General features: G+C 41.6%; 2 protein-coding genes and 1 long non-coding RNA gene across 8 annotated transcripts in view; 1 reads left to right on the forward strand and 2 right to left on the reverse strand.

The window, feature by feature from the left end:
- Positions 1-4253, reverse strand: part of ALKBH3 (alkB homolog 3, alpha-ketoglutaratedependent dioxygenase) — a 39299-nt gene extending 35046 nt beyond the window's left edge. Inside the window, exons 1-4 of one of the 3 annotated variants that reach the window (XM_021083167.1) lie at positions 4068-4249; positions 1875-2024; positions 1410-1510; positions 554-588 (exon numbers count right to left, since the gene is read on the reverse strand). In XM_021083167.1, the coding sequence (XP_020938826.1) occupies positions 554-588; positions 1410-1510; positions 1875-1953 (215 nt within the window). In that variant the 5' untranslated portion in view covers positions 1954-2024; positions 4068-4249. The other 2 variants (XM_021083168.1, XM_003353890.4) reach the window with 2 other exon arrangements.
- Positions 4280-27470, forward strand: LOC102168147. Of its 3 annotated transcripts, XR_301658.3 has the most exons (4): positions 4280-4435; positions 9817-10017; positions 15449-15610; positions 17192-17891. It is a non-coding gene; the product is annotated as an uncharacterized LOC102168147 (long non-coding RNA). The 3 variants fall into 3 exon arrangements; XR_001306862.2 differs by lacking the exon at positions 15449-15610 and having other exon boundaries at positions 4287-4435; XR_001306861.2 differs by lacking the exons at positions 15449-15610; positions 17192-17891 and adding an exon at positions 27039-27470 and having other exon boundaries at positions 4288-4435.
- Positions 17455-27605, reverse strand: part of HSD17B12 (hydroxysteroid 17-beta dehydrogenase 12) — a 150275-nt gene continuing 140124 nt past the window's right edge. Inside the window, exons 9-11 of one of the 2 annotated variants that reach the window (XM_021083164.1) lie at positions 26587-26652; positions 18770-18919; positions 17455-18501 (exon numbers count right to left, since the gene is read on the reverse strand). In XM_021083164.1, coding sequence (XP_020938823.1) covers positions 18397-18501; positions 18770-18919; positions 26587-26652 — 321 coding nt within the window. In that variant the 3' untranslated portion in view covers positions 17455-18396. The remainder of the gene's footprint in view (positions 18502-18769; positions 18920-26586; positions 26653-27605) is intronic. The other variant, XM_021083165.1, reaches the window with a different exon arrangement.

Below are 27605 nucleotides of genomic sequence, written 5' to 3' on the forward strand. Positions count from 1 at the left end.
TAGCAATAATGCTAATTTGCTAAAATAAAAGGATGTTTTCTACTGATAATTTATCTACGTCATATGGAAAATGAGAAGAAGGAAAAGAGGAGTCAAAGCATCTTTCATCAATTTTGGAAAAGAATACTTTAGACACAGATCAACATAAGAGAAAAGTTTACTCTCATTTAATTGCTCTGGAACAATTATGTGCTTTAAATGAACTGAAAGAGCATCTAGATTTCCAGCAGTTTTTATAAGCACAGCTAGTAAAATGGTACCTAAGGGTTTTTCAAAGAGCCATCTTTCAATGACTCAGGAAAAATGCCTCTCTGTCTCTACCTAGGAGATATTTTAGCTTACTCTCTGCAGATACATCAGTGAAATAGGGTCAGGAAATCTACACCAGAGTCAGAGTTTAATGTACAGATATCTTGCTGCATTTTCCACACCATCAGCAAATTCAGAAAGGCTTCTCAAAAGACCAAGTTTAAAGACATCTGAGATAGGAATAGATCTTGGGCCCTTCATTTCATTGTAGGCAACAGTTACAGGAAGGCAGCAAATTACTTACTCGATCACTCTTGGCTCTGGGGCTCTTCGTACCACCTGCAGGAAAACAGCCAGATCTTACTTGTGAAATGATCCCAAATCCCCAGGGAGGTTTACCTGCAGGACTGCCATATCCTCTCATTTGTAGTCAAAATAAATCAGGGTTAAAATTATCCCTTTGTTATTCCAAGCTCTTACTATGCCACCAGAAACTCTTGTTTTTATTCTTCTTAGAACCACTTCATAGTTGCTAGTGGGCAGTAAACGATGACAAAAATTAGAATTAATCCATTTTCCCAGCAGCCAGCAGCTCTGGAAAAACCTTCTTTTCAAGAGATTTTTAAAAATAGAAAATATACTAGAAAAAAAGGGGTTAATCATTATTTATGCAGTTATTACTATAGCAAGATGACTGATTTTTAGCTCTTTTTCCCTACGTTATTAAAAAAGTGAATCTTCACCATTTCTTACATTTTGCCCATGGTGTGGGGGAGGGGAGCTTAGAAAAATCAGGCATTGTAGTAGCTAAAATTTCAAATTCCAGAGCAATTTGCTGCACTAGCATGTTTTCAGGACTGTCAGAACCAAGATAACTAATGCAAGCTCTGGTCATGGTCTAACCTCTAACCTCTAGTCATGGTGTGCCTCGTTGTCAAAAAAACAAAACAAAACAGGAATTATATATTCCTATAAATTGGGGGCAGAACACAAAGACTCCTCAGACATACTAAGAAACTGATGTTCCACATTTCATTATTATTAGATTCCTTTCAACTCTCCTCCCAGTGATTCTATTCAGTCACTATTTGAGTACCTACTATATGAGTATTATTTGCAAAGAAGTCTTTGCTGCTGTTGAAGAAGAAACAAGAATTTACCTCCTGGGGTTCTTTGAACACAAACTGTCTGTCAGACAGATGCTCCTTGTTCATCCAGGTCTGACCAGGTCTCTGTGGGAGACGGTTCTCAGTAGTGGTAGCTGAAGCAAGGAGAGAGAGGAGACTCAAACCAGGGGAAAGTGTGCTCTCATCACCCTCTACTGAGCAAGGACCAATGAGATCCACTTGGAGATGACCTCTCTGACATCTAAAAAGTAATTAGGAAAGTCAATCGAAGACCTCAACACACACCTGAAAGCTTTGAGCATCGTGACTAAACTGAAGAATACTAAAGATCAGCCTTAGCTCATCGTCAACAGAATTAGAAAAAAACATCAGCCTCATTTTAAATAACATCCACTGAAATGCGAGACCACTATCAACCAAAAGGATATATATAAAAGAAGAGGATACTCGACCACACACACACACACCCCCACACATGAGATCCCCATAGGTTCTTGCCTGGCTGAGCAATGGCCTGGCTCTTAGCAGGACCAGCCCAGGCTCCCTGCACTCGAGCTCGCCGTCTTTTGTCCTCCATGTTGACCAAAAAGGCTTCTGCTCTTAGCTTCCAGAAGATTTCATTGCCTGATTTAGATCACACAATAGTATCTGTTTAAAAAAAAAAAAAAAAAAGATGCTTTTTAGTTGGAGTTGTGACGGCTTGGACAACCAAGAGGTAATTATAATCTTTTCACGCAGACAAGATGGCTCAATGGCAATCATAGCTTCTACATAAAATCAACTTGTCATCACAATACCTCAATCAAGGAGCCTACTAAATCACCTGGGGATTTTTGTTTGTTTGTTTGTTTGTCTTTTTGCCTTTTCTAGGGCCGATCCTGCAGCATATGGAAGTTCCCAGGCTAGGGGTCTAATCGGAGCTGTAGCTGCCAGCCTACGCCAGAGCCACAGCAACGCCGGATCGTCAACCCACTGAGCAAGGCCAGGGATCGAACCCGCAACCTCATGGTTCCTAGTCGGATTCGCCAACCACTGAGCCACGACGGGAACTCCTTTGGGATGTTGTTTTTAATGTTTATCTTTTGTAATGCTTATTTTAGCACAGTACTTTCATTTCATTCACAAGAAAGTAAATGTTAAAAAATTCTAAGGAGTTCCTGTTGTGGCTCAGCAGGTTACAAATCCAACTAGTGTCCCTGAGGATGCAGGTTCAATCCCTCACCTTGCTCAGTGGGTTAAGGATCCTGCATTGCCATGAGCTGCAGTGTATGCTGGCAGCTGCAGCTCCAATTTGACCCCTTCCATATGCCACAGGTGCAGCCCTAAAAAAGCAAAAATAAACAAACAAAAACTAAAAAAACTAAACCCAGGATCTATCATAAAATACATTACTCTTGTGAGTCTCCCAAGAGCAGAATATTAGAAAACTATAAAATTCCACCTACGTGAACACTCAGAAATAGGCTAAGACTCAGTTTCCTAGGGCATTTCCATATTCCATTATCACAGGCTGCATCAAACTTCTATGGGAGCTTGTTAAAAATACCCATGGCCTGTCTTAGGAGATCTGATGTAGGATGGATACAGGTATTTGTAACAAGACATGATTATAAGACATAAGAGAGCATCACAAACAAGTATATAAGGACCACAAGTTAAGTGGCTCACCCTGTGTCACCCAGGAAATCAATCAGTAGTAGGCAGATTAAAGTTCAAATGTTATTGTGTTTCAGTATTCAGCTAATTAAAAAATCCACCTCATAATGCCCAGTAACACTAATTCAACATTTTTGCTAATGAAAGTTTAACCTACAGCAAATATAGGAGCATGCACAGCCAAAACAAAACAAAAACGCGAAGGTTCTGGGCACCTTCTGAACCTAAAATCCATTTCTTCATGGGTCTAAGACAGCTTTACATCTCAAGTTCTCAAAGGTAACAGGCTCACTGTATAGCTAATTTAGCCTAGATTCCCAGCCCCACCCCCAGACCTTCCGATTTCAGTAGAAACAGGCTGGCCTCGGGAATGTGTATGTATAACAAATTCCCCCTTGTACTAAGTCAGGCTTCTCGTTTAATAGGTGGGGAGAGGACAGAGGCTGCCATCTGCCTCAATAGTGAATGACAGAATCAAATACCAACTTTCCAATCCCACAAGATTTGTAGAGGAAGCCGCCGTTTGACATTTTCTCTCAACTGAGGCCTTAAAAGCTTAACATGACAATTATCTATCGCTCTTGCTCTGTTCACGGGGAAACGATGTGTTATACTTCCCACGGCTTTTGAAAATACAGCTTCCAGAGCCCCATTCCTGACCTACTGCATTTTCAGTGTCCCAGAAACTGTTAACTAACCCCACCGTCCATGCCAGGATTCTTTACCCAAATTATGCATGAGAACCTGGGGCAGTGCAGAGCAAGGGCTCTGGCACCAAAGGACTCGCTGTGAATCTTGACAGTTCTCAGCTGCAGGCCTGGGGCAAATGACTTCACCTTTCTGAGCCCGTTTCTTCCTCTGTAAACAGAGGAACCAATACTTTCCTCACGGTCGAAGTGCATATTAAGCGATCCTCGCAGGTGCAAGAGCCAGGTCCTCTCACTAAGGTTTGGCAACTTTCCCTATTTTCGACCCTGCATAAGGTCCCTGCGGTCGTCCGTGAAGGGCAGTCCCCACACTCGCAGCCCCGGGCACCTTGCGGGAAGCCAGGAGACCGCACCTGCCCTCGGAGCCGGGCGCGCAGGTTCAAAGCCGCTGGTCCTAAAACAAACCCCGCTGCTCCCGCTGCTTCAGCCTGCTCCACCGCCTGCTGTCGGGGGAACCTTGAGAGTGGAGCACCGACTCCAGTAACTGCCAACCGCAGGCCGCGGCAACAGGCACTTCCTCTGACGTCACGCGCCGCCGCTACTTCCGGCGCCACCGCCCGAAATCCGGGTAGCTCTGCATCCTCGGCGGCGAGAGGGCCGAGTCGCTGAAGGTGCAGGTGGGAGGGCTGGGCTTCGAGGGGAGCACAGAGACTGAAGGTGCGGTGGAACCCCGAGAGGGGCAGGGATGTGGCGAAGGTAGGAATGAAATGTGTTTCCAAGGTCGAGGTCCCTCTAAACATCACCCTCACACGTTCCCTTCTCCCAAACTGGAGACGTCCAAGCTCCCTCCCACCTCTTTGGTCTGTGCCGAGAGAGCGACTGAGTACTAGGGAGGGCTGGTGGAAGGGCGGAGGCATTCGGGAACTTGGTCATAATGTGCTGAAAGAAAGGATTTGACTTTTACCCTAAAAGCCATTGATAGTGTAAGGTGCACCTACTTTATCTTCCAATTGCCGCCTGTACATACCTAAGTCATAGCACTTAGCACAGGACTGGGGACCACGCCTTATTCATCATGGTTCTACAGTGCTAACAAATTTTGCTTTAGAGTCTATATGCCATCATTTACTAGGCGTATAATCTAGGTCGAGTACCCTGCTTCTGTATAAAGTGGACTTAGGCTCTCTCGGGAGGATTTAAATGAGACAGTGCATTTAAATAATTTAGCACAATGCCTGGAACGCAATGGATACTCAGTAAAGGTTGATAGAAGAGTGTCTTCCCTTCACCCCGAGTTCTTGAGAAACATCTTTAAATTAGCCATGTTAAACCAAGTACCTCACAGTGTGAAAATAGCGAAAGTAGCACTAAATGAACTACTTTGTGCACGTTTTTCTCTAAGCTCTACCAAAGGATAGGTAGTCACTGTGGAAGTCTTCAAAATATACTTTATATTATATAGTGCTACCTTCAGGAAGCTCAGTGTACCCCATCAACAACCCTCAATTGTTGCTACTATCAAGTCTAATTTCATAGCATCCATTATTCTCTGTTATACTTTGTGACATTGAAGGGAAATGATTTATCCTTGAACTGAAAGGAGAGGAAAATGGTAAGTTCAGCCTGTAATTTTTATCTCCCCTGCCCCCATCAACTAATACTGTTTCAGTGTCTGCTCCTAACTCAGGAACTTATCTGTATCTTCCAAAGGATGTCATTTCTTTCTTTTCAATGATTATCGTTTTGGAACAGGAACAAAGAAGTCCTGGATTGTCCTCAAAGTAGAACATTTCTTAAAAATCAGTCCATGGTCTGCTTGCACCCCCAAATAACCACGTCACCTCTAACAGATTTAATAGAATCGCCTGTATTTTTTTTACCAAGTGCCCAAGGTAATTCTGAGAATGTTTGAAAACCTTTGGGATGCATGTAGGGTGACAAATTGTTCCAGTTTGTCTGGGACTTAGGTTTCCCAGGACACAGGACATCAAGTGCTAAAGCTGGAACAGTGCTGGGAAAACCAAGATGGTTGGTCACACTGTAAACATGTGGGTGTATAGTTTTAGAAAGATGTTCTCCATAGGTCTTGGCATCCTGGGTTTCCTCATTTCTATTTGCAGTATTTGTGTTTTTGTTAGGGGGCGGTAGTGGAAACCATGGGAGAGAGAATGAAGATGAGATGTATTGCCAGTCATTAGCTCTTTGAGTCTCGGCTCCAATGCCATCCTTCACTGCCCTGCTTGCAGTGGTATTACATTTCTCTCTTGCCACTTGGCTCAGGGTTAAGCTTCATCAGTGAAGGATACTGGAGGAATATTAGAGGAAGAAAGGGCTCTTTTCCCTGACTCCAGGGTATGCGTCTCAGCTGGCTTTGCAGGTGCCTGGGGACCAGCTGTGGTTGGCTCCTCTCTGTGCGCTGAATGAGTTGAATTTACACCCTTATTAAGCTTGAAATAGGGAACATCTGCTTGAACCCAGATGAAACTGACCACTTGAGCACCCCGAGCCTCCCTTGGCAGTGGAAGCAACTTGCTCTCCTGTGTCTGAGAAGACTAGTCCTTTTCTTGAGAACCCTGTGAAACCTTCACCTGAAGCAGATGACCTGAAAAGTACAGCCTAGGTCTGTGCTTGCTGAAGGGAGGGAGTGCTTTTGGATTCGTGCTTCCTTTTTTGTTGTGCTTCAGCATAGAGGTAGGCAGGGGCTGCTCTCTGTATCTTCTAGTTCTGTATATTAGAGTTTTCCTTTCCCCCTTGTAGGTAATACCCTATTATAGTTAATTATTATTCTTCCCTGTTTGAATGACTACATGGTTTCTGTCTCGTGCTTGAGTTCTGACTGTGTGGGTTTTTTGTCTTTTCGCCATTTCTTGGGCCGATCCCTCGGCATATGGAGGTTCCCAGGCTAGGGGTCAAATCAGAGCTGTAGCCACCGGCCTACGCCAGAGCCACAGCAATGCAGGATCCGAGCTGCATCTGGAACCTATACTGCAGCTCACGGCAACGTGGAATCCTTAACCCACTGAGCAAGGCCAGGGATCGAACCCGCAACCTCATGGTTCCCAGTCGGATTCGTTAACCACTAAGCCACGAAGGAAACTCCGAGTCCTGACTGGTACAGTGAGCATGTGATAGCAATGGCTACCAAGTGGCTGCCTCCAGGGTGGGCTTTAAACTGTGAGTAATGTGTTTGCCTCTGATTTGGGTACTTATTATCCCTGGCTCTTAACTCCTTACATACCTTCTTGAGTCTCTTCACCTGAGACAACCTCCCTGGAGTCCCAATAGGTTTTGTTGGATCTGTTGTCTTGTCTCTAGTTCAAAACCAGCTTTGCTGGATCTGTTATCTAGCTTCTACGGCAAAATCAGCATTTCTCAGCATGTGGTTGGAGGACCATCTGCACCGGAGTCAGCAGGGACTGCTTGTAAATATGAAATTTCCACGCCCCCAACAAGATTCTGACGTAGGTGGGATGAGGCAGGGCCCAGCAATAATGATGCCTTCTTTTTTTCTTCTTTTGGTCTTTTTAGGGCTGCACCCATGGCATATGGAGCTTCCCAGGCTAGGGGGTTGAATCAGAGCTGTAGCTGCTGGCCACAGCCACAGCCACAGCAAAGTCGGATCAAAGCTGTGTTGGTGACCTACATCACAGCTTACGGCAAAGTCAGACCCTTCACCCACTGATCGAGGCCAGGGATTGAACCTGTGTCCTCATGGTTACTAGTCAGGTTCATTTCCACTGAGCCAGGAAGGGAACTCCATGCCTTGTTTCATTTTGCAAGAAGCTCTCAGAGTTCACTTTACCCCTCCCAGCTGCCTGCTTTCTTCAGGTGATTACGTTTTCACCCAACAGTTTTCTCATCCCTGGATGGCAAAACTGATAGATACTTTCAGTGATAATGCTTGGTGAGCCACACACCGTAACCTATTTTCACTTGCTGATTTTCACTCCAGGTTCTTGCCAAACATTCAGTTATATGCTACTTGTGGAGCTCTAGATGCTGAATTCCTGAGAAAATCCAATCCAAGGCCAGCATGCTAATAGCTCTCAGTTAAGGTGTCATGGAGAAATTCCCAGCTCATGTCTCAACTGCCAGAGGCTTGGTGTTTCCTGGCTCGAGGGAGGAGGGTGTTTGCTGGGAGGTTTTCAAGTCTCTGCCAACTTTAAACAGTGTTAAGGGAGAGGGGATGCTTCTCTAGGCTCCAGACAGGAACTCCTCCCGTTCAGTGCCCAGCATGCTTGCAGATGCTGCTGGAAATAAAACCTTCCAGTGAACCAGAGTGTAAATGATATGAGGTACAATGAAAGAACTGTATCATGAGATATGAAATTATAGAAAGCAGACAGAAATCAGGGACAGGAGAGACCACTAGAGGTAATGGTCAGCAGCAAAGACCTTTATGGCAAACAGGGAGTTATGTAGGGTTTTAAAGTATGTAGTATTCAGGGAGTTCCCATGAATATGCTTGTAATGAATCAGACTAGTACCCATGAGGCCTCGGCTCAGTGGGTTAAGGATCCGGTGTTGCTGTGAGCTGTGGTGTAGGTCACAGATGCGGCTCGGATCCTGCATTGCTGTGGCTGTGGTGTAGGCTGGCAGCTGCAGCTCCAATTCAACCCCTAGCCTGGGAACTTCCATATGCCACATGTGCGCCCTAAAAACCAAAAAACCAAAAAACCAAAAAAAAAAAAAAAAAAGATGTAGCATTCAAATGGTTCAAATATACTCTGATAGTTACACTACCCCTAAAAAGAGTAGGCTACAGTTCCACATCCATGTTTCTAAATAATAGCAAATAATATCATAAATTAACATTTTGTGAGAGCTTCTTGCATGCTAAGTGCTGCTTCAATTCTTACGTGCATACACTGATGTAATTTTCAGAGCAGGCTATGATGTAGTAATACAAATATCTGTCCCATTTACAAAGGAGAAAACTGAACTATCCTGCTCCATGATGCCACCATGCCACTTCTCTACAACTGCCTGGCAAAATGAAAGTCAAGTTAGGAAAGACAGGACCATTCCAGGAATGATACATGGAGCCATTTCCTGGGACCTCACAGCTAGTGTCCTTCAATGACTTTAAAAGTGAAGGGTTGGTAGCAATATAATCCAGCAGATCCAGTTGTTCCTGATGGCTTTCTCTAGATGGCTTAGCAGATCCCTCTTTATAGTTAGCCAGTCCTCAGAGCGGTGTGAACTGCATTATTTCAAGTGTATGAACTGTGTCTCAGCCTCGCTGCTTTCTTGGTGGATAGCTTTAGGAAAGTTACTTAAGCCCTCCCAAGCTTAGTTTTCCTCATCTATTGGATTGTGTGAAGATTCACTTGTACATTCACTGATATACTAAATTAACCAACTAATAATGAGTACTGCCTATAGCCAGCACAGTGCTAGATGCTAGGGACAAAGTACTAATCAAAACAGACCTAGTTCCTGCCCTCATGGAGGTTGTAGTCTAGCCAGGGAGGTGGACATTTTAAAAATATTCCGTTTGTCCTATTTTATATAAGGCTATCAAAGGGAGACCTAACCTAGTGAATTAATGTCCCCATTGTATGCTGAGTCCTAGGTTGGTTGTGAGTTGGACCCAATTCAGCTGGCGGGTTAGCAGCTGGTGGTTGGCTGGTCTAGACTCCCCTTAGCTCCATGTAGTCTCTCATCCTTGAACAAGCTCAGCATGTGCGTTTTAATAGTGGCATCAGGGGAGGTGTGTACAAACATACAGGAGACCTCTCTAGGCTGAGGCTTGTAAGTGGCACAGAACCACTTCTTCGTTTATTGGCCAAAGCAGGCTGGCCCAGGTTCAAGGATTGGGGAAATAGACTTCACTTCTTGATTGAAGTTGTTGCAACGTCACATGCAGGTGTGGATACTGAGAGGAGTAGAGTATTAGAGCCTTTTTTTTGCAGTCATTCTACCACACCATGTGGTGGGAGCATTGGAGAAATGGAAAGAAAGTTCACATAGGAACAGAGAGTGAGGGAAAGAGTTTTCTAAGATGAGGTGGAAAGGAGTCAGATGGTGCAGGCCATCAGAAGCATAATAAACATTAAATGTTAATTTATATGTGAGATGAAGTATATGGTTAACATTAAACATGCACTCTCCCTTTCTTACTTTCTATCTCGTAGAATACTTTGAAACTGTTGTCAAGTCCATTTGTTTTAAGAAAATGATAGATTTACCTGATCTAAGGAGGTGAGACTGGAGCTGCGTTGGGAGAGGGCCCAGGCTGCTGACAGATAGACAGACACAAACCGTTCAGGATTCTTCTCCAGGTTTACAATCAACCTCATAGGACTTCAAAATAAAAACACCAAACAAAACTCCAGGTAAGAGCAGAAGTATCTTGACTTCTAAGAATTTCAGATAGAAGAATCACCAGATATGGAATGTGAAATGCCAAGGTATGAAACACCTTTGTTAACCTTTACAACTGAATTTTTAAAATAAGCCTGCACTAAAAAACCATGAATGACCAGGCAGATTTAAACAAGAACTAAAAAGAACTTTTAAAAATGAAAAATGTAACTGAAATTAAAATAGCAGTGAAAGCTTTAACAGCAGATAAAATACATGAAGGGAGAATCGGGGAACTGGAATGTAGATGTCAGGAAGTTATGCAGCCTGCATAACTCAGGGAGACAGGAAGGATGGGAAATATGAAAGAGAGGGTAAGAGACAGAATAAAGGTAACAAGAGACTTGGATGGAGAGAATAAAGGCTTTTCAGAAATGGCAAGAGACATGAATTCTTAGGTACAAGAAGCATAATGTTAACCGAATAGGATACATTTTCAAAATTCCACACTTAGATGCATTGTCATAATGCTAAGGAACCCCAAGTTAAAGGGTATCTTAAAACTGGCCAGATGGAGTTCCCGTCGTGGCTCAGTGGTTAACGAATCTGACTAGGAACCGTGAGGTTTCAGGTTTGATCCTTGGCCTTGCTCAGTGGGTTAAGAATCTGGCATTGCCGTGAGCCGTGGTGTAGGTTGCAGACGAGGCTCGGATCCTGTGTTGCTGTGGCTCTGGTGTAGGCCGGTGGCTACAGCTCTGATTCGACCCCTAGCCTGGGAACCTCCATATGCTGCGGGAGCAGCCCAAGAAATGGCAAAAAGACACACACACACACACACAAAAATAACACTGGCTAGAGATATATCACCTCCATGCCCTACAGATACTTCTGAACACTAACAACAGATGCCAGGAGTCAGTGGAATGATCATGTATTTCATTAACTTTAAAATGCTGTCGATTCTGGGAGTTCCCATCATGGCACAGCAGAAACAAATCCAACTAGTATTCATGAGGATTTGGGTTTGATCCCTGGCCTTGCTCAGTGGGTTGGGGATCTGGTGTTGCTGTGAGCTGTGGTGTAGGTCACAGATGAGGCTCGGATCCCAAGTTGCCATGGCTCTTGTGTAGGCCAGCAGCTGTAGCTCTGATTCGACCCCTGGCCTGGGAACTTCCATATGCTGCAGGTGCAGCCTTAAAAAAAAAAAAAAAAAAAAAAAAAAGTAAAATGCTATCAATTCTACATCATGCCGTTGTTTTAAATATAGCACCAACAAAGGGGAAAAAAAGAGTGCCAATTTAACTATTCTATGCACCAGAAAGTTCTGAGATATGAGAGGTGTGCAAAGTGATAAACATATAGTAATTTATTGTATGCCAACATGTTTGTATAATGAAAACCTCTCATTTATAGGGTTAAAAAAACCCCAGAAATTAAAATTCTGATCTACAAAAAACATGTAAGTTAGGAAAGTGTTGATCAGAATAATAGTGTTTTAAAGACCATATGTTATTAAAGAAGGGGTTATGATCCCAGGCAACTTTAGGTTGTATCGCATATGCACTGAAAATGTTCAGGAGTAAAGACAAGGAAAATATAGAGTATAAAACTTCCAAACTAGTACAGGGGAAGAAATGGACTAAAAAAAACCTTTTTTTGAGCCAATCAAAAATGGAGAAAAAAGGAACATACAAAAGATAAATAGCACAAAATAACATGATAGAAAGAAGTCTTCATGTTTTAAGAGTTATGATAAATGTAAGTGGAATAAACTTGCCTATAAAAAGCAAAGACTACCAAATTAAAAAACCCCACTCCCAAATCCAAGTTTATTTGGCTTACAAAACATAAATATGTAGGATGATAGAAGGGAACGGAATTTTAAAATACTACTAAAGACTAACCAAAATAAAGCAGAAGTAGCTAATTTGATATCATAGAAAACAGATTTTTTAACAAGGCTGTCAGCACAGGACCAAAAAAGAGTTCAACTCGCCAGGAAAACAGAATTCTAAAGTTTATTCACCTAAAAAAGTAGACTCAAAGTGTATAAAGTGAAAACTGATAAAATAGGGGAACTTGACAACTCCATCTTTACAGTGAGAGAATTCGAAATATTTCTCTGTTATTGACAGTTAGGCAGACAGAAGTTAGTAAAGAGTTGGAAGATTTGAACACAATGAAAATGGACATATATTAATGGACATTGAAAAATCACAGAAAATAAACATTCTTCTTAAGCACATATGGCACATTTAAAAAATTGGTCATACCTAGACATAAAATGAGCCTCAAAAATTTCTAAGAGGTGGAGTTCCCATTGTGGCTCAGTGGTTAACGAATCCAACTAGGAACCATGAGGTTGTGGGTTCTATCCCTGGTTAAAGATCCAGCGTTTAGGTCGAAGACTCGGCTTAAATCTGGCATTGTTGTGGCTGTGGCATAGACCGGCAGCTACAGCTCTGATTAGACCCCTAGCCTGGGAACCTCCTCTGCAGTAGGTGCGGCCATAAAAAGACCAAAAAAAAAAAAATTTTTTTTTAAGAGGTACTTTTTAAAAAGTTTACATTTGTATTAGTTTCCTGTGGCTGCTGTAACAGTATCACAAACTTAGGGGCTTAAAATAAGACTATTCTCACAGTTCGGGAGGCCAGAAGTCCAAATTCAGTTACTAGTCCAAGTCAGTGTTGGCTGGGCCCTGCCTCCTCCAGAATGGCCAGGGAGAATCCATTCCTGGCCCCTAACAGCTTTTGGTGGCTCATAGCATTCTTTGGCTTGTGGCTCCATTACTCCAGTCTCTACCTCTGTGGTCACATTTTTTTCTCCTCTTCTATTTGAGATCTTTCTCTGCTTACCTTTTTTTTTTTTTTTGGTCCTTTTAGGGCCGCACCCAGGGCATATGGAGATTCCCAGGCTAGGAGTGGAATCAGAACTACAACTGCTGGCCTATGCCACAGCCACAGCAATGCCAGATCTGAGCCGTGTCTGCAGCCTACACCACAGTTCACAGCAGCACAGATCTTTAACCCACTGCGCAAGGCCAGGGATTGAACCTGCGTCCTCATGGATGCTAGTCAGGTTCATTTCCAAAGAGCGACAAGGGGAATTCCTCTCTGCTTCCTTCTTATTTTAACACATTTGCTTTATCATTTTCTATATACCTGTTTTTGGAAACTTGCATATATAATGTCCCATTATCCCTACAATACTCTAGTGTGGATTTGCTAAAAAAACGAGGACTTTTTCTTAAGTAACCACAGCACAGTGTTCAAACTCGGGATATTAACATGGATACCATTCCTATTATCTAATCTACAGACTTTATTCAAATCTCACCAGTTGTCTCAAAATTGTCCCTCATAGCAAAAAGAAATTTTTCTCAACCAGGATTCAATCTAAGATCATGTGTTTTGCCTTTACCTGTCCCATTTCTTTTGTCTTCTTTCATCTGAAACTTTTGACAAGCATAAGCTGGTTATTTTGTAGAATGTCCTTCAGCTTATTTTTACCTTTTTTCTTGATTACATTCAGTTTACACATTTTTGCTAGGAATACCACATAAGTGATGTCGTAGCTTCTTAGCTCATCACATCAGAACGCACATAATGTAAAATTGTCTTATTAATGGTGATAGGAATACAAATTTTTTTAAAGGAAATACATTTACAAAAACTTGAATTTGTGGGGTTTTTTTGTTTGTTTGTTTTTGTTTTTTGCGTTTTAGGGCTGTGCCTGTGGCATGTGGAAGTTCCCATGCTAGGGGTCCCATTGTAGCTGCAGCTGCTGGCCTATGCCACAGCCACATGGGATCCAAGCCATGTCTGCGACCTACACCACAGCTCACAGCAACGCTGGATCCTTAACCCACTGAGCAAGGCCAGGGATCAAACCTGCATCCTCATGGATACTAGTCAGATTCGTTTCCGCTGTGCCACAAGGGGAATGCCCTTAAATTTGTGCCTTTAAAGATATTTCTAAACAATTTATAGGTCATAGAAATCATAATGTCAATTTGTTAACATTAGCACTGAAGAAGAAGACATTTGTATATATACATGTTTGTGTGCACACAATTGTGGGGTGTAGTAAAAGATAATTTAACTTAGAGCCTTAGATGTTTATGTAAGGATAGGAAAAAATATTGAACCTAATGTCCAAATTATGAAATAAGAAAAATAGCAGAACAAACCTCCAAAAAGCAGGAGAACAAAAAGGCAGAGAGGATCAACAAAGCCAAAAGTTGGTTCTTTAAAACTTCTGGCAAAATGGTCAAGGAAAAGAAAGTGAGAAGACACAAACAACGTTGGGAAAGGAAACATAAGCACAGAGAATTTAAAAATAAGAAAGCTCAGGAGTTCCCATTGTGGTGCAGCGGAAACGAATTCTACTAGGAACCATGAGGTTGAGGGTTCGACCCCTGGCCTCACTCAGTGGGTTAAGGATCTGGCCTTGCCATGAGCTGTGGTGTAGGTCGCAGACGGGGCTCAGATCCCACATTGCTGTGGCTGTGGCGTAGGCCGGTGGCAACAGCTCCGATTTGACCCCTAGCCTGGGAACGTCCATGTGCCAGGGGTGTGGCCTTATAAAGAAAAAAGACAAAAAAAAAAGAAAGTTCAGTTTGCTTTATGCTAATAAACTTGGGGGGGAGGGATGAGTAAATACTTAGAAAAAACTTTTTTTTCAAAATTAACTGAAGGAAAAAATAGAAACCCTGAGTAGTCTTAGTACCTTTAAAGCAACATAATCAGTAGTTAAAAATCTTGCCACAAATAAATATTAGGGCTAGGTTATTTTACACACTTTTAAAGCAAAGTTTGTCTCAATCTTACAGATTTTTCTAGAGCATAGTAAAGTAGGCAGCACTCCCAGCTCATTTAATGCAGTTATATCTTTATATGATACCCAGGCAAATATGAGAAAGATTGCAAGCCCATTTCTTAAATACAGATGCAGAAATTCCACATAAAACACCAGCAAACTGAATTCAGTAGTGAATAAAGATAGTGAAATAAGGCCAAGAATGTAAAGATGATTTATTTAATACTAGAAAGTTGAAACTAAACTAAAGCAAGATCTTTTAAATCTTCTGGAACCTAGTATGGACTTCAGATACTATGCTTGAAACATACCAGGTGTGCTCTCTCCTTGGGTTCTTTGAGGACTGGCCTGCCTGAAATGTTCTGCCCCAGAGAGCAGAAAGGGTTGCTCAAGACTGTTCAAATGCCGTGAGCATTTTATGTAACATTGCAAGCCTCCCATCCTCACCCTGACACACATGGATTCCCCAGCCTACTTAACCTTCTTTCACTTTCCCCACAGCATGTAGCACTTACACTGCGTTATTATTCCTTCTGTTTATTACCTGTCTCCTCCTTTGCTCCCTCCCCGTTTCCCCGCCCCCTGCCCCAGCTCAAGTGTAAGCTCAACTGGGGCAAGAATTTTTGTCTGCTTTGTTCATTGTAGTTTCTCCAGCATCCAGAATAAATGGCACATGGTTGGCAGCCAAACCGCACACAACAGTTTGTCTAGAAAATTTTGTGACAAGGAACACAAGCTAGCCTTATTTCCTTTAAGGATTACTGTTTGCGGTAATTTCACCACTTCACTTGCTTTTCACTGACACAGGTAAGGAGAGTGGACAAAGCCAGAATATTACCATTTATCATGTTCACATTTTTTTCATCTAATATGTTTGTGTTCATGCTAGAAACAATGGTTCATTTCTAGATATTTCCATATAAATCTCAGTGGAAAGAAGAATTACATTTCCACAAGGGAATTTTAATTCTGACCATATTTCTGTTTTGCATCATGAATAGCATAAATATGCTAACCTAAAAATAATAGAAAGTCACGAAATAGTGAGTCCTTAACATTTTTTAATTTAGTTTCCAACATATTAAATAAGCTTTGATCATTTGTGCTGTTTTTTATTTGTTGGCTACACCCACAGCATGTGGAAGTTTCTGGGCTAGGAATCAAACCTGTCACCTTAACAGTGACCTGGGCCACTGCAGTGACAATGCCAGATCCTTAACCCACTGTGCCACAAGAGAACTCCAGATTTATTTGTTTTGATACTGGTAATCTACAGAGCGAAGTCGCAGAATCCAGGACTACCAAAATCTCAGGCAGTTTTTGGTGTCAAAAGGCTTCAGAAATTATAGTACTACTTCAGCTCATTTCCTCCTCATTGGGCACTATTATCACAGTAAATCTCCTCTTTCACACGGAATCAGCACAATTTGTATTGGTATTGGCATTGCTGTTTATATAAAGTTAGGTTCTCTTGTATTTCAATGCAACAAATATCAAATGAGAACTCAGAATTTCTCATTAGGGTAGAGCCCCTTTTGAGGAAATGATGACCAATAATATCTTTATTTATTCCCACTGCATGTGGGCTTGACCTGAGGACAAATCAGAATGGCACACATCATTCTGTGTGTAGGACAAGGCCTCTCCCACCCCAGTCCACCCCTCATGCTATTATACTGAAAGGAAAATGAAAGAATAATAAATTAAAATCCAGCTTTCTATGCCGTGAGGTAAGCTGAGTCTAGATAAATAATACTATCTTCTACTCTACTTTAGTGTTCAAACCCTTTCTAGTGCACATCAGACTATCAAATCAAGTCAGTGTAAAGTTAAGTCTAAAAATCATGCATCACTGTTTTGTAGGTTTTGGGAATAGTGGTTTCCCTTTCAGTACTATTTTTCATGTGCCTGGAAACATCGATTTTTCATGTTGTCATCTTCAACTTGGAGTGTAAAATACAAGAGGATACTTGCTAGGCTGAAGCAGTCAAAGCCATAGCTTAGAAGTTTTGAGTGTGCTAAGGGATCCCTCGGCCAGAAGACAACTATTTTCTAAATGGGATATAAAGAGAAGTACTTTATATACTTGTGAACCAATCCCTCTCCCTCACTACCAACTCTCCACCAAAACCACGACCACAACCAACCAACAGAAGTGTGAGAGCAAATGACACACTGCCCAGGTCACTGTGGTGTCAACATTACTACAACAAAATAAGAGGGAAAAGAAGGCAATGCGTTTTTCATCAGACTAAATTTATTCAATTTACGTGACTTCTTTATTCTGAAATTATGCTCTTCCTATTTGGGGAGTGCTAAAATGTCTTTTCTTTTATATAATGATGCCAATAGCAGATGGTAACTTGGGTTTTTCTGTTTTTGTTTTAGGTCCTTAGCTGGCAAGTCAGAAAGCTAGAAACGCTTAAACACCCCAATTTAAAAAATGTCTTCTGCAAATTTACTAGTGCTTAAAACTCAGGGCCAGCCTAGGTGAAGACTTACCTTCCATGTTGCATGTTTACAACATTGAATTGTTTCTTAGCAATTTTCCCACACAAGTTATGTAGCAGGATGAAAGTCTTAATTTATATTAAACCAGTATAAACATGGCCGTAATTTCCCGCACCAAAGAAATACATTTTCAATCAACACCATGGTTATATTCATCTTTTATTAAAGCTAGCTATATAGGATACCAATTTAAAATTGGAATGCAGCTTCTCTAATGTCATTATTGTTTGAGGAGTAGCCTATTGTCACACATGTGAGCACTACTGGTACAATGCAAAAGCAAAGAAGCGGGGGTCCAAAGAAGCCACCTTCCTGGGTGGCACTGGATGTACATTTTGGCCTCTCAGTGTACATTTTGGCCTGTTTACCTTTATAAACCACACCATAAAGCATACATTTAAACTGAGAAGAAATATGTATGAGAGGAAAGCATATTTCAATGGGCTTCATGAGTCAAAAATAACTTCATATTTCATCATGTTTACGTCATCAGCTACCCCTTGAGAAAGAAAAGTTCCATATAAATGTGTGATCTGAGACATACTTTTAGAAAACCTTAACAGAGAGCTATGCAAATTGCAGTGTGTCCTACCATGAGTGAATCAATTAATCTCCACTCCTTCAAAGTATTAAAAGCAAAAAAATAAAAAATCTCTTAAAAAATTTAAAAAAGGGGGGGGTAGCGGGCTATTATTTTTTAGAGTATGTTTCAGAGAAAATACAAGGATAGCTATCACTGGCAGGTGGACCAGATGAAGCTCTGAAGCCTTATGTCTGACACTCTCGTTCTGTGATTTGCTATCATCATGTTCCTTCCTGTTAAGCAGGTCTTGGTAATGTAAGTTTTATAGCCATTTTATATGAGCTTTTCATGTTAAATTTCGAATTGCTCTTAGTAGCATCCAGAATACATGTCAGGCACTCCCGAGAGCAACTTCTGCTTTCCTTCCAATTATGACAACATTTAACTTTATCAGTAACTGTTAACATGACAACCGAAGATTTGGAGATGGTGCGTGCCTTGCTGTGAACATGCCTAGGCTGCAGCATCTGGCCAAGTTACTCAATGCAGTTATCAATGCTTAGTTCATCTTCATTTTCTTCAGATAGCGAACCCGTATGGAGTTGCCTGAATACATGGCGATTTTGAAATACAGCCAGGAAGGCAGGCTTGCGCTTACTGAGGCCTAGGGAAAGAAATGGGGAGATTTGGCAATTAAGGCCTACAGTTTGAACTCATTTGAAACATAGGATCTTACAGTTTTACTCTATGTTGTTTTTATTGATAGGTAGATTTTAGAGTCTTGGGTAATACAGTTTAAAATAAAACACAGATGTCTTGTTAGTAAGTCTAGACAATGTCTATATGCTAATGTATCACATACTACTTTGGGATGCAATGGGAAAGAAACCTCAAACGAAAGTACTGATTTGGGACTTAAAAAATCTACATACCACAAGAGAATGGATCGGGTATCCGTTGGTTCGAGATTGCACGCCGATGGTTTTCATTGCAGACTTCACAAACGTCTCTGGAGAGGGCTTGTCCCAAGTTGGCCTTTTAATTTTAGCCAGTTTTGTGGCGACATAGTAGGGCAGGACACTCTAGAAAGGCGATACACCCGCCCCCAGAAAAGCATACCATTGATTAGAAAGGCTACAAACTCAGAATTTGGTGATGCTTGACTGTTCTTTGTGGCAGAAATATTCTGAAGAAATCTAAACTTTGTATCTTCAGAGAGAGAAGAAAAGAGAAGCAGCTATGTGAAGCTACCTGGATAGAACATATGACAGCATAAAACAAATTATAAAAAACCAACCTATCAATACAACAGTTTGAGACTAGAGAAAGTATTTGAAATAAGCAGAAACATATCTTTTTTTGAGCCTTTTAAAGGAAGGCATTAAATCTAGAGGGTGGAGATTCGGGGGCACAATGCTTTCTACTCTGACTAAACAGCATAAACTATATCTCCACTACATAGGAGATTTTTGACATTTTATCCCTCTAAAGAGATAACATTAATTTTCTCTATCATTTATGGTTAATAAGCTTGATTAGCTTTGGTCCCTCTAAAGTAAATATTTCACATTCTCCGCTTTGGGCTACCACCTTTTTCTTTTTTCATTTTCTTTTTAGGGCAGCACCCACGGCATATGGAGGTTCCCAGGCTAGAGGTCGAATCAGAGGTACCGCTGTCAGCTTATACCACAGCAACACCAGGTCCAAGGCACACCTGCAACCTCCACTGCTCTAGGCAACACGGGATCCTTTAGCCCACTGAGGGAGGCCACAGGTAAGAGTTCTCATCTTGGTGGATACTAGTTGGGTTCTTAACCCGCTGAGCCACAACAGGAACTCCTTGGTCACCACTTTTCTTCCCTAGTTTCTTACTATTCTGCTTCTGAGTTTTATAAACTTTGCCAGTGACAAGATAGGACCCCCTCCTTTTCTTTATTTGTTTCAGGGAGACAGGATAACAGTATGGAAACAACTTGGGTAACTAACAGACTCTAGACAGGACTGATGCGGGATGAAATATCTGAATACTACCTTTTAGAGGAACTTAACCAGGTTAGGTTCTTTATTGCTTATACTTGCTGCATTTTGGAGATGCTTCAACACAGAAAGTAAGGAAACTCTATGGCAGCAAGGCTTGGATCATGACACAAGAGGCTGCTTCTATAGTGAGACATAGTTGTATACCAAGGAGTGAATGGACGCTGTTTATCTGACATGTGTGAAAGGAAAAGGTGTAAACTACAATGAAACTTCCATCAAGGAAGAGGATCTATTTCAATGCATGGTGGGCCCCATCAGAAACTTCATTAATTGAGGGAGCAATAAGATACAGATGTGCTCCAGACCCTAGATTGTCTTCCTGCTGAGAGCTGGGCCGTTCCCTTATCTCTTGTATTCTTCCCACTCCCAGGTATGAGTCTGCCTCATGTAACTTCAGCTCGCCTGTTAGAACCATGAACCCCAAGGGCCTACGACTGTCACTCGCTTTCTCTTAATCCCTGCAGCCACAAACCTACACGAAGTAAACTAACTTCCCCAAAGTACTTCAATACTTGGGCCAACTTTGATTAGGTGACTTTGGATTTTTAGAATTTGTTTATTGGAATTAGTGCTATACACTTATTCCTCCCTAAAAAAAGGAAAACTTTTTTGTCAAACGGGTCTTTATTTTTATTTTATTTATTTTTTTGTCTTTTTGCCTTTTTTAGGGCCGCTCCCCCGACACATGGAGGTTCCCAGGCTAGGGGGTCGAATCGGAGCTATAGCTGCCAGCTTATACCAGAGCCACAGCAACGCGGGATCCGAGCTGCATCTGCGACCTACACCACAGCTCAGGGCAACGCTGGGTCCTTAACCCACTGAGCAAGTCCAGGGATCGAACCCGCAACCTCATGGTTCCTAGTTGGATTCGTTAACCACTGCGCCACGACGGGAACGCCAGGTCTTTATTTTTAAAATCATGTTGCTACAAGGATCCAGTATATGAAAGCCCAAACCAAAGACAGAGTATGAAATGCAGAGCTCAATGAGGCTCTAATAGTGGGTAGGGAAAGAAAAGTTGGTTCATTGAGCTGAGTAGCAAACAAAGTAAAGAGAGCGTGCATATACTCTGATTCAAATAACAAAGGAATATAAGTGAACCATGGCACACACCTATGCCTCAAAAAAGGGAAAAAAAATTTTTTTAAAAAACCTCCCCATATATAGATCATAAGTCTGCCAAGAGTATTGCCTGCATAGTTTTGAGCTTCTCAGGATAAAAATGCTCTAATAATTATACCTTCCAATCACATAATTATGTTATAATCCTCCCTCCTTTTCTCTCTGTGGCATAACGTTGGACTGTTTTGATCTCATAGAAGAATTAAGTCGCACTGCCTGGCTGAACCACTTGATGGTGCCACAGGTTAACTCATCATTCAGCTCAAGCATCCAGTTGGTCTAGACAAGGTCCTGTCTCTGGAGGAGGGGACCAGATACACAAGGAAATTCTATTCTGGAAAGGGTATTTGTTTGCACAGTGGTTTAGAATCAAGGCAGTTAACATGGCCTAGCAGAGGATGGAAAGGATTCAGAGATGAAATTACTTTTGAGCTAAGTCTTAATAAAGTGGAAGAGTTCGCCAGGTAAACAGAAGGGAAGAACATGGTGAGTAATAGGAACAGCGGGAGCAAAGCAAAGGGGATACAGGGAGCAGGATGTTCTCAGGGATATGAGTAGCTCAGTGCGGTTCCAACATTGGAAATGTGTGAAGCAGTGGTGAGAGGAAGGCTAGACAGTGCTGATAACGAAATCCAGTCGCCACCAGTACATCACAGTACCTCACAGCATAAACTCTGTGATGACATGGCCCTAGCCTAGCACGCAGGAGCGGCACAAAGATCTACTGAATGAATTAGCAACAGAGCACTTCATTACGGCAACACTGAATAGAGCTGTAGCATCCCTTTCTTCTAATGCAGTCCAGAAAATCAATGCTACCAGGAAGGTGACAGTGTAATATAAGAGTTTAAACCAAAATTCTAGACATTCCGAAGCTTAAGCAAGATTATCTAAACAAAGGCAAACTTACAGGTCTCAGTTACTTGCCCAGAATTTTAAAAGGAGTATTTCAAGTTATGTAGAAGTAAAGAAGTGTCTTATCTGTCAGTGTCGTCTAGGCATATCCATAAACAGTTCAACAAAAACCCAATGAATGATCATTAATCCACTTTTCCTGTCTACTCAGGGAACTATTAGAGTGAACAGGTCAAGAAGATACTTGTACTTTTGCAGGAAGTATTTAGGGCAGAACAAATTTCAAAGTTGCTTAAACTCAACAATTTGCCATCAATAAATATTGCCAGCTTGGAAACAACCTGAACCTTGACAGCCACAGATGCAGGCAAGTGCCCTGGTCTTTGCACTTAGAATCCCAAACTGAAAATAATTAACTAGGCCATAAAGCAAAGCTGGTGATATTTTGTCCTTGCTTAGCCTATTAAAAAAATCCCTGGAGCCAAACCTGGTAACTTTTTTCTTTTCAGCTGTAGCTCTGATTCGACCCCTAGCCTGGGAACTTCCACATACTGCGGGTGCAGCCCTCAAAAAAGCAAAAAATAAAATAAATAAATAAAAGAAAAACTTGGCTGAATTTCTATATCCTGTAAGAGGTGTAAGAACACCATTTTCTATAGAAAGTGACTGACGTAACCACCAGAATATCTGAGTCCTTTCTGGATACAGATTTAATGTGGTTTGAAGGACTAAAGGACATTTTAGGACGATGAAGAAAAGCGACGACGTCATCTGACTCTTTTTTGGGCCACTCCTGTGGCATGTGGAGGTTACGGGCCCAGGGACAGAACTTGTGCCACACTGGTGATCTGAGCCACAGCAGTGACAATGCCAAATCCTTACCCGCTAGGCCATCCGGATTGGTCATGTGGGTTTGAATACCACCAAGGTCTGTGCTCTTTTTGGGGGTGTCCTGCTTCTCCCCAGGGTGCGACTCTACGCCATAGTTTTCTTCCTTTGAGCTGGGAAGCATGTCTCTGGAAATGCTCTCAACAAGGAGATCACTTGCTAACCAAAACCATCCCTTAAGGTTTCATTTTCCCAACCAGAGGAAAGGTGAAGATGCCAGATCCTTAGCCACTAGGCCACCAGGGAACTCCCATCTGACTTGTTTTTAATAAGATCACCCAGAAAAGAGTACGTGGGATGGAGTGGAAGGGGAAACCAGCTGATAAACACTCCCAGACCAAAAAAGCGGGCAGACATAATGTAGCACCAGAGAAAAACCAATAATTTTTAACTGAGCTTCATTTGGAGCAGATTTTTTTCTTTCTTTCTTTTTTTTTTTAAATCCCTTGTCAGAATTAGCATGAGATTCTCTTCTACTTCAGCATTCTGATGTGTTCACATAGAAATGACAGCAGTACTTTTCCTCACAAATCTTTCAGTTTTTGTTCACCAAATTCATTGTAAGTTTAAACCTTGAATGAATACCTATGAAGGAATACAGGGGTCAATGGCATTACATCACGTACAACTCGATATTGGGGAAAAAGAAAAGTTTATCAAAGCAAAATATTTCAGAAAACAAATGCTATCACATTTTCGTAGTAGCTGCTAGCCACATCAGGTCAATGGGCAGAATATGCAGAAAGGATCTCTTGAGGGAAGCCAGACGTGGAGATGAGAGAGACACAGTCTTATCTGTTCATGGAATTTTAGAAATCTCTCGTCTATGCTCACAAGGCCTAAGGCTCCCTTTTGTCACTGAAACACTTGCAGCTTCTGGTCACTCTGCCCCCAGGTCACCCACTAATGGACCTTTAAGGTTCCCGGTTGGTCTCAGCAGTGTTTAAAAATTATTAAATTAATAGCTTGAATATAATACATTCATCAGAGTGAGAAAATGGCACAACACTGGGTGGCACATGACGCCCGACCTCCCTCAAGGGTTTTGCTAATTTCCTTTTTACCAAAATACAACACATGCCACGCAGCAGGTTCAAGCTGTTAGCATTAAAGTAACTCGTGTGAGGGAAGGGGGAAAGGAGGGAGTATGGCAGCTCCATTTCAAATTCAGGAATCTCGACAACTCCGTCCTCCCCAGGGTACCCTATATTTATGGGAAGCTGAGACTCAGACTAACACCAAAGGGCTATGACATTGAAGGATCCCTGGGGGGTAAGGATTTAGAGGAAGGAGGCTCAAAATTGACCCTGGAAACTGAGGAAACATTTACCTTCTGGACATAAGGGAGGAAACGGAACTAAGCAGACCAGCACCTTCTGGCTCGTAGCTGCCTGAGCATGAATGAGTGTTCAGTGCTGTCCCAAAGGCCTGGAGCAGGTCGCCCAGTGGTTAAAAGCAAAGGCTTTGGTGCCAAACAGACTCGGACCTCAGTCTGGGCTTAACCTCTCTGAACCCCGACTTCCATAAATTTAAAGATGAGGCTCACACCATCTTAGGGGAATCGATATGACATGCAATGAAATACATGGAAACATAAGAAGTGCTCAGCACTGTGCCCAAAAAGTACCCCCTTAAATAGTAGCTATTGTTATTATGATTGATCATTTGGGGCATCAGGGTACAAAACGGAAAATCCGAGGGTTGAAACCATAGTGAATACCAGACGTGTAAAGAGGTGGCTAAAGGCTGTGGGCGTGAGCAGGAAAGGGAAAGACCTGCAGCTTCTCCCAAGACATTGTTTAAAGTCTGCCTAAGCACGAAAATACTGTGAACTGTTATTTCTTTGTGTGGAACAGTAACTGATTTGAGATAAATACCCATAAAACTCCTACATTTGCTTTCTCTTGTATTTTGTTAGCTACATTAAAAAAAAAAAAATCCAAAGCCTCTATAAAAATTAAGTCAAAATGGATTGAAGGTCTAATGGATCTTATGAGCTAAACTATAAACCACTTGAAAGAAAACATGGGGAAAAGCCTTATGACATTTAATTTTGCAATGATTAAAAGGTGGAAAAGGCACCAAAAGCGCAGGTGACAACCACAGAAAATAGACAAATTGGACTACATCAAAATTAAAACTTTTGGGCTACAAAGGACGCTAGCCATAGCGAGAAAAGGTAACCCATGGGGTGGGAGAAAACATTTGCAAATCGTGTATCTAGTAAAGGGTTAATATCCAGAATACATAAAGAACTCCTACAATTCAAAACTAAATAGTAAACAACCCAAATGAAAAAAATGGGCATAGAATGTGAATAGACATTTCTCCAAAGAAGATAACCAAAGGGCCAATCAACACTTGAAAAGATGCTCAATATCACTAATCATTAAGGAAATCAAATCAAAATCAAAACCACAATGTGATGCCACTTCCCACTCATAAGGATGGCTATTATTAAAAACAAACAGAAAAGAAAAGAAGTATTGGGGAGGATGTGGAGAAAATGGAACCCTTATGCATTGTTGATGGGAATGTAAAATAGGGTAGCTACTGTGAAAAGCATTAAAGTGATCCTTAAAAAAAAGAATTATGACATGATCCAGCAATTCCATTTCTGGATACACATCCAAAAGAACTGCAAGCAGGGTCTCAAAAAAATAGGTGTACACCCATGGTCACAGCAGCATTATTCGTAGCAGTCAAGAGGGAACAGCAACTCAGAATTCCCATTGTGGCTCAAACAGTTAACGATCCTGACTAGGATCCATGAAGATGAGGATTTGGTCCCTGGCCTCGATCAGTGGGTTAAGGATCTGGCATTGCTGTGAGCTGCTGTGTAGGTCAAAGATACAGCTCAGACCTGGCGTGGCTGTGGCTGTGGTGTAGGCTGGCAGCTGTCGCCCCAATTTGACCCCTAGACTGGGAACCTCCATATGCTACGGGTTTGGCCCTAAAAAGAAAAAAAAAAAAAAAAAAAGCAGCAGCAACCCAAATATCCATCAACAGATGAATGAATAAACACAATGGGATTCAGCCTTAAAAAGGAAATTCTGACACATGCTACAATAGGGATGAACCTCAAGGACAATATGCTAAGTGAAACAAGACAGTCACAAAAAGACAAATACTGTCCATTTCCACAGTATCTAGTGTAGTCAGAGTGAGAGAGACAGAAAGTAGAATGGCGGTTATCAGGGGCTGCAAGAGGGGGAAATGCAAAGTTACTATTGAATGGATACAGAGCTTCAGTTTTGGAAGATGAAAAAAGTCCTGCAGGTGGAAGGTAGTGAGAGTTGCCCAACAATGTGAATATACTTAATGCCGCTGAACTGAATACTTAAAAGTTACTTAGATGGTGTTTTCGATTATATATATTTTAACCAAAATTTTAAAAAGTAAAAAAATCACTACCGCACATACGTCTTCCTGGTGTATGCGGTCATCCTCACTCTAGTAAAAGTTAGCTTTAGTCAGCTCTCTCCTCTCTTGTGATTATTACACTGTGGCTTTGGAATAACCACGGTGCTCCTTACATACCTGACAGCTGAGAGATATGGATAGTCTAATTCTCTCAAAATAAAATCATAAGAACTTACAATTATTATGCACCAACCATTTACGCTGTTCTACTTTAGGTGTTAACCACTTAAAAATTCTAGGGAGTAATTGTTTAAAACCTAGACGTAAATGCATAAAGGAAAAGAAACTGTGTCTTTAATGGTGTGCTAACGTCACATTCACTTACTTAGGAATGTGATTTTCTTTCGTTGCCAAGACAGCAATGGTTGCTGTGGAAACCTCACAAAAACAGGGATACTTAACTGAAACAAACTCCACTCACCTGCACAATGACGCCCTTGCTCTTATATTCCTCATGGAGGCACTGAGAGAAGAAATCTACAAAAGCCTGGGAGGGGGTAGGAAGGAGAACACACATGTACATTACATCAATCAGCCTGATCTGTAGTCCGTAGCCATGGAAACAGAAATAATCAACTAACCATTTAACACTATAGTTTCTAATCATTCTTTTCATTTCAAATACAGAAGACCTTAAAAAAAAACCCTTAAAACCTGAAGTTTTCTGTATCTGCCACTCAATTAAGTTTTCTTTTACCAACTATAATATCTAGATCAAATTTTAACTTAATTGGAAGAGGTATGTCTTGTCTTTTTTCAGAAAATTACTTTCCAAGAAGAAATGTCTTATTATATAACAAAGGATGTGTTCCTCCTCCCCACTTGCCATTCAACAGAGACACAATATAAATTTTGCTCAAATCTGTTCTACAGGGATTTTTTGTTGTCAGTAAAGAGAAGAAAGAGCAAGCCTCGTCTTGGTCCTTTAGGACAGCAAGATCCAAGAAGTGGAGAGATGAATGTGATCATCATCTTCCAACAGAACAACTTTAAATCTATTTGTAAAATCGAATGTACCATTTTTTCAAATGTATTCAAATGTGCCTATGTGCTGACTCAACCTCAGGCCTGAAATGTAAAGCATCAATGATGACTCTACCAGGATCCATCAGTAAGAGTCTTGTGTCTGTGGAGGAGAACAGGCAGAAAGAAGTCAAATTTGCCAACTGCTTCAAGAAACATGGTGTTGGAGTTCCGCTGTGGCTCAGTGGTAAAGAACCTGACTAGCATCCATGAGGATGCAGGTTCGATCCCTGACCTTGCTCAGTGGGTTAAGGATCTGGCATTGCCGTGGGCTGTGGTGTCGGCCTCTGACGCAGTTCAGATTCCATGTTGCTGTTGCGGTGTAAGGTGGAGGCTGAAGCTCCGATTTGACCCCTAGCCTGGGAATGTCCATAAGCCACCCGTGCAGCCAAGAAAGAAAGAAAAGAAAGGAAGGAA

The sequence above is a fragment of the Sus scrofa genome, chromosome 2 (genome assembly GCF_000003025.6).
Source record: "Sus scrofa isolate TJ Tabasco breed Duroc chromosome 2, Sscrofa11.1, whole genome shotgun sequence".
Lineage (NCBI taxonomy): Eukaryota > Metazoa > Chordata > Mammalia > Artiodactyla > Suidae > Sus > Sus scrofa.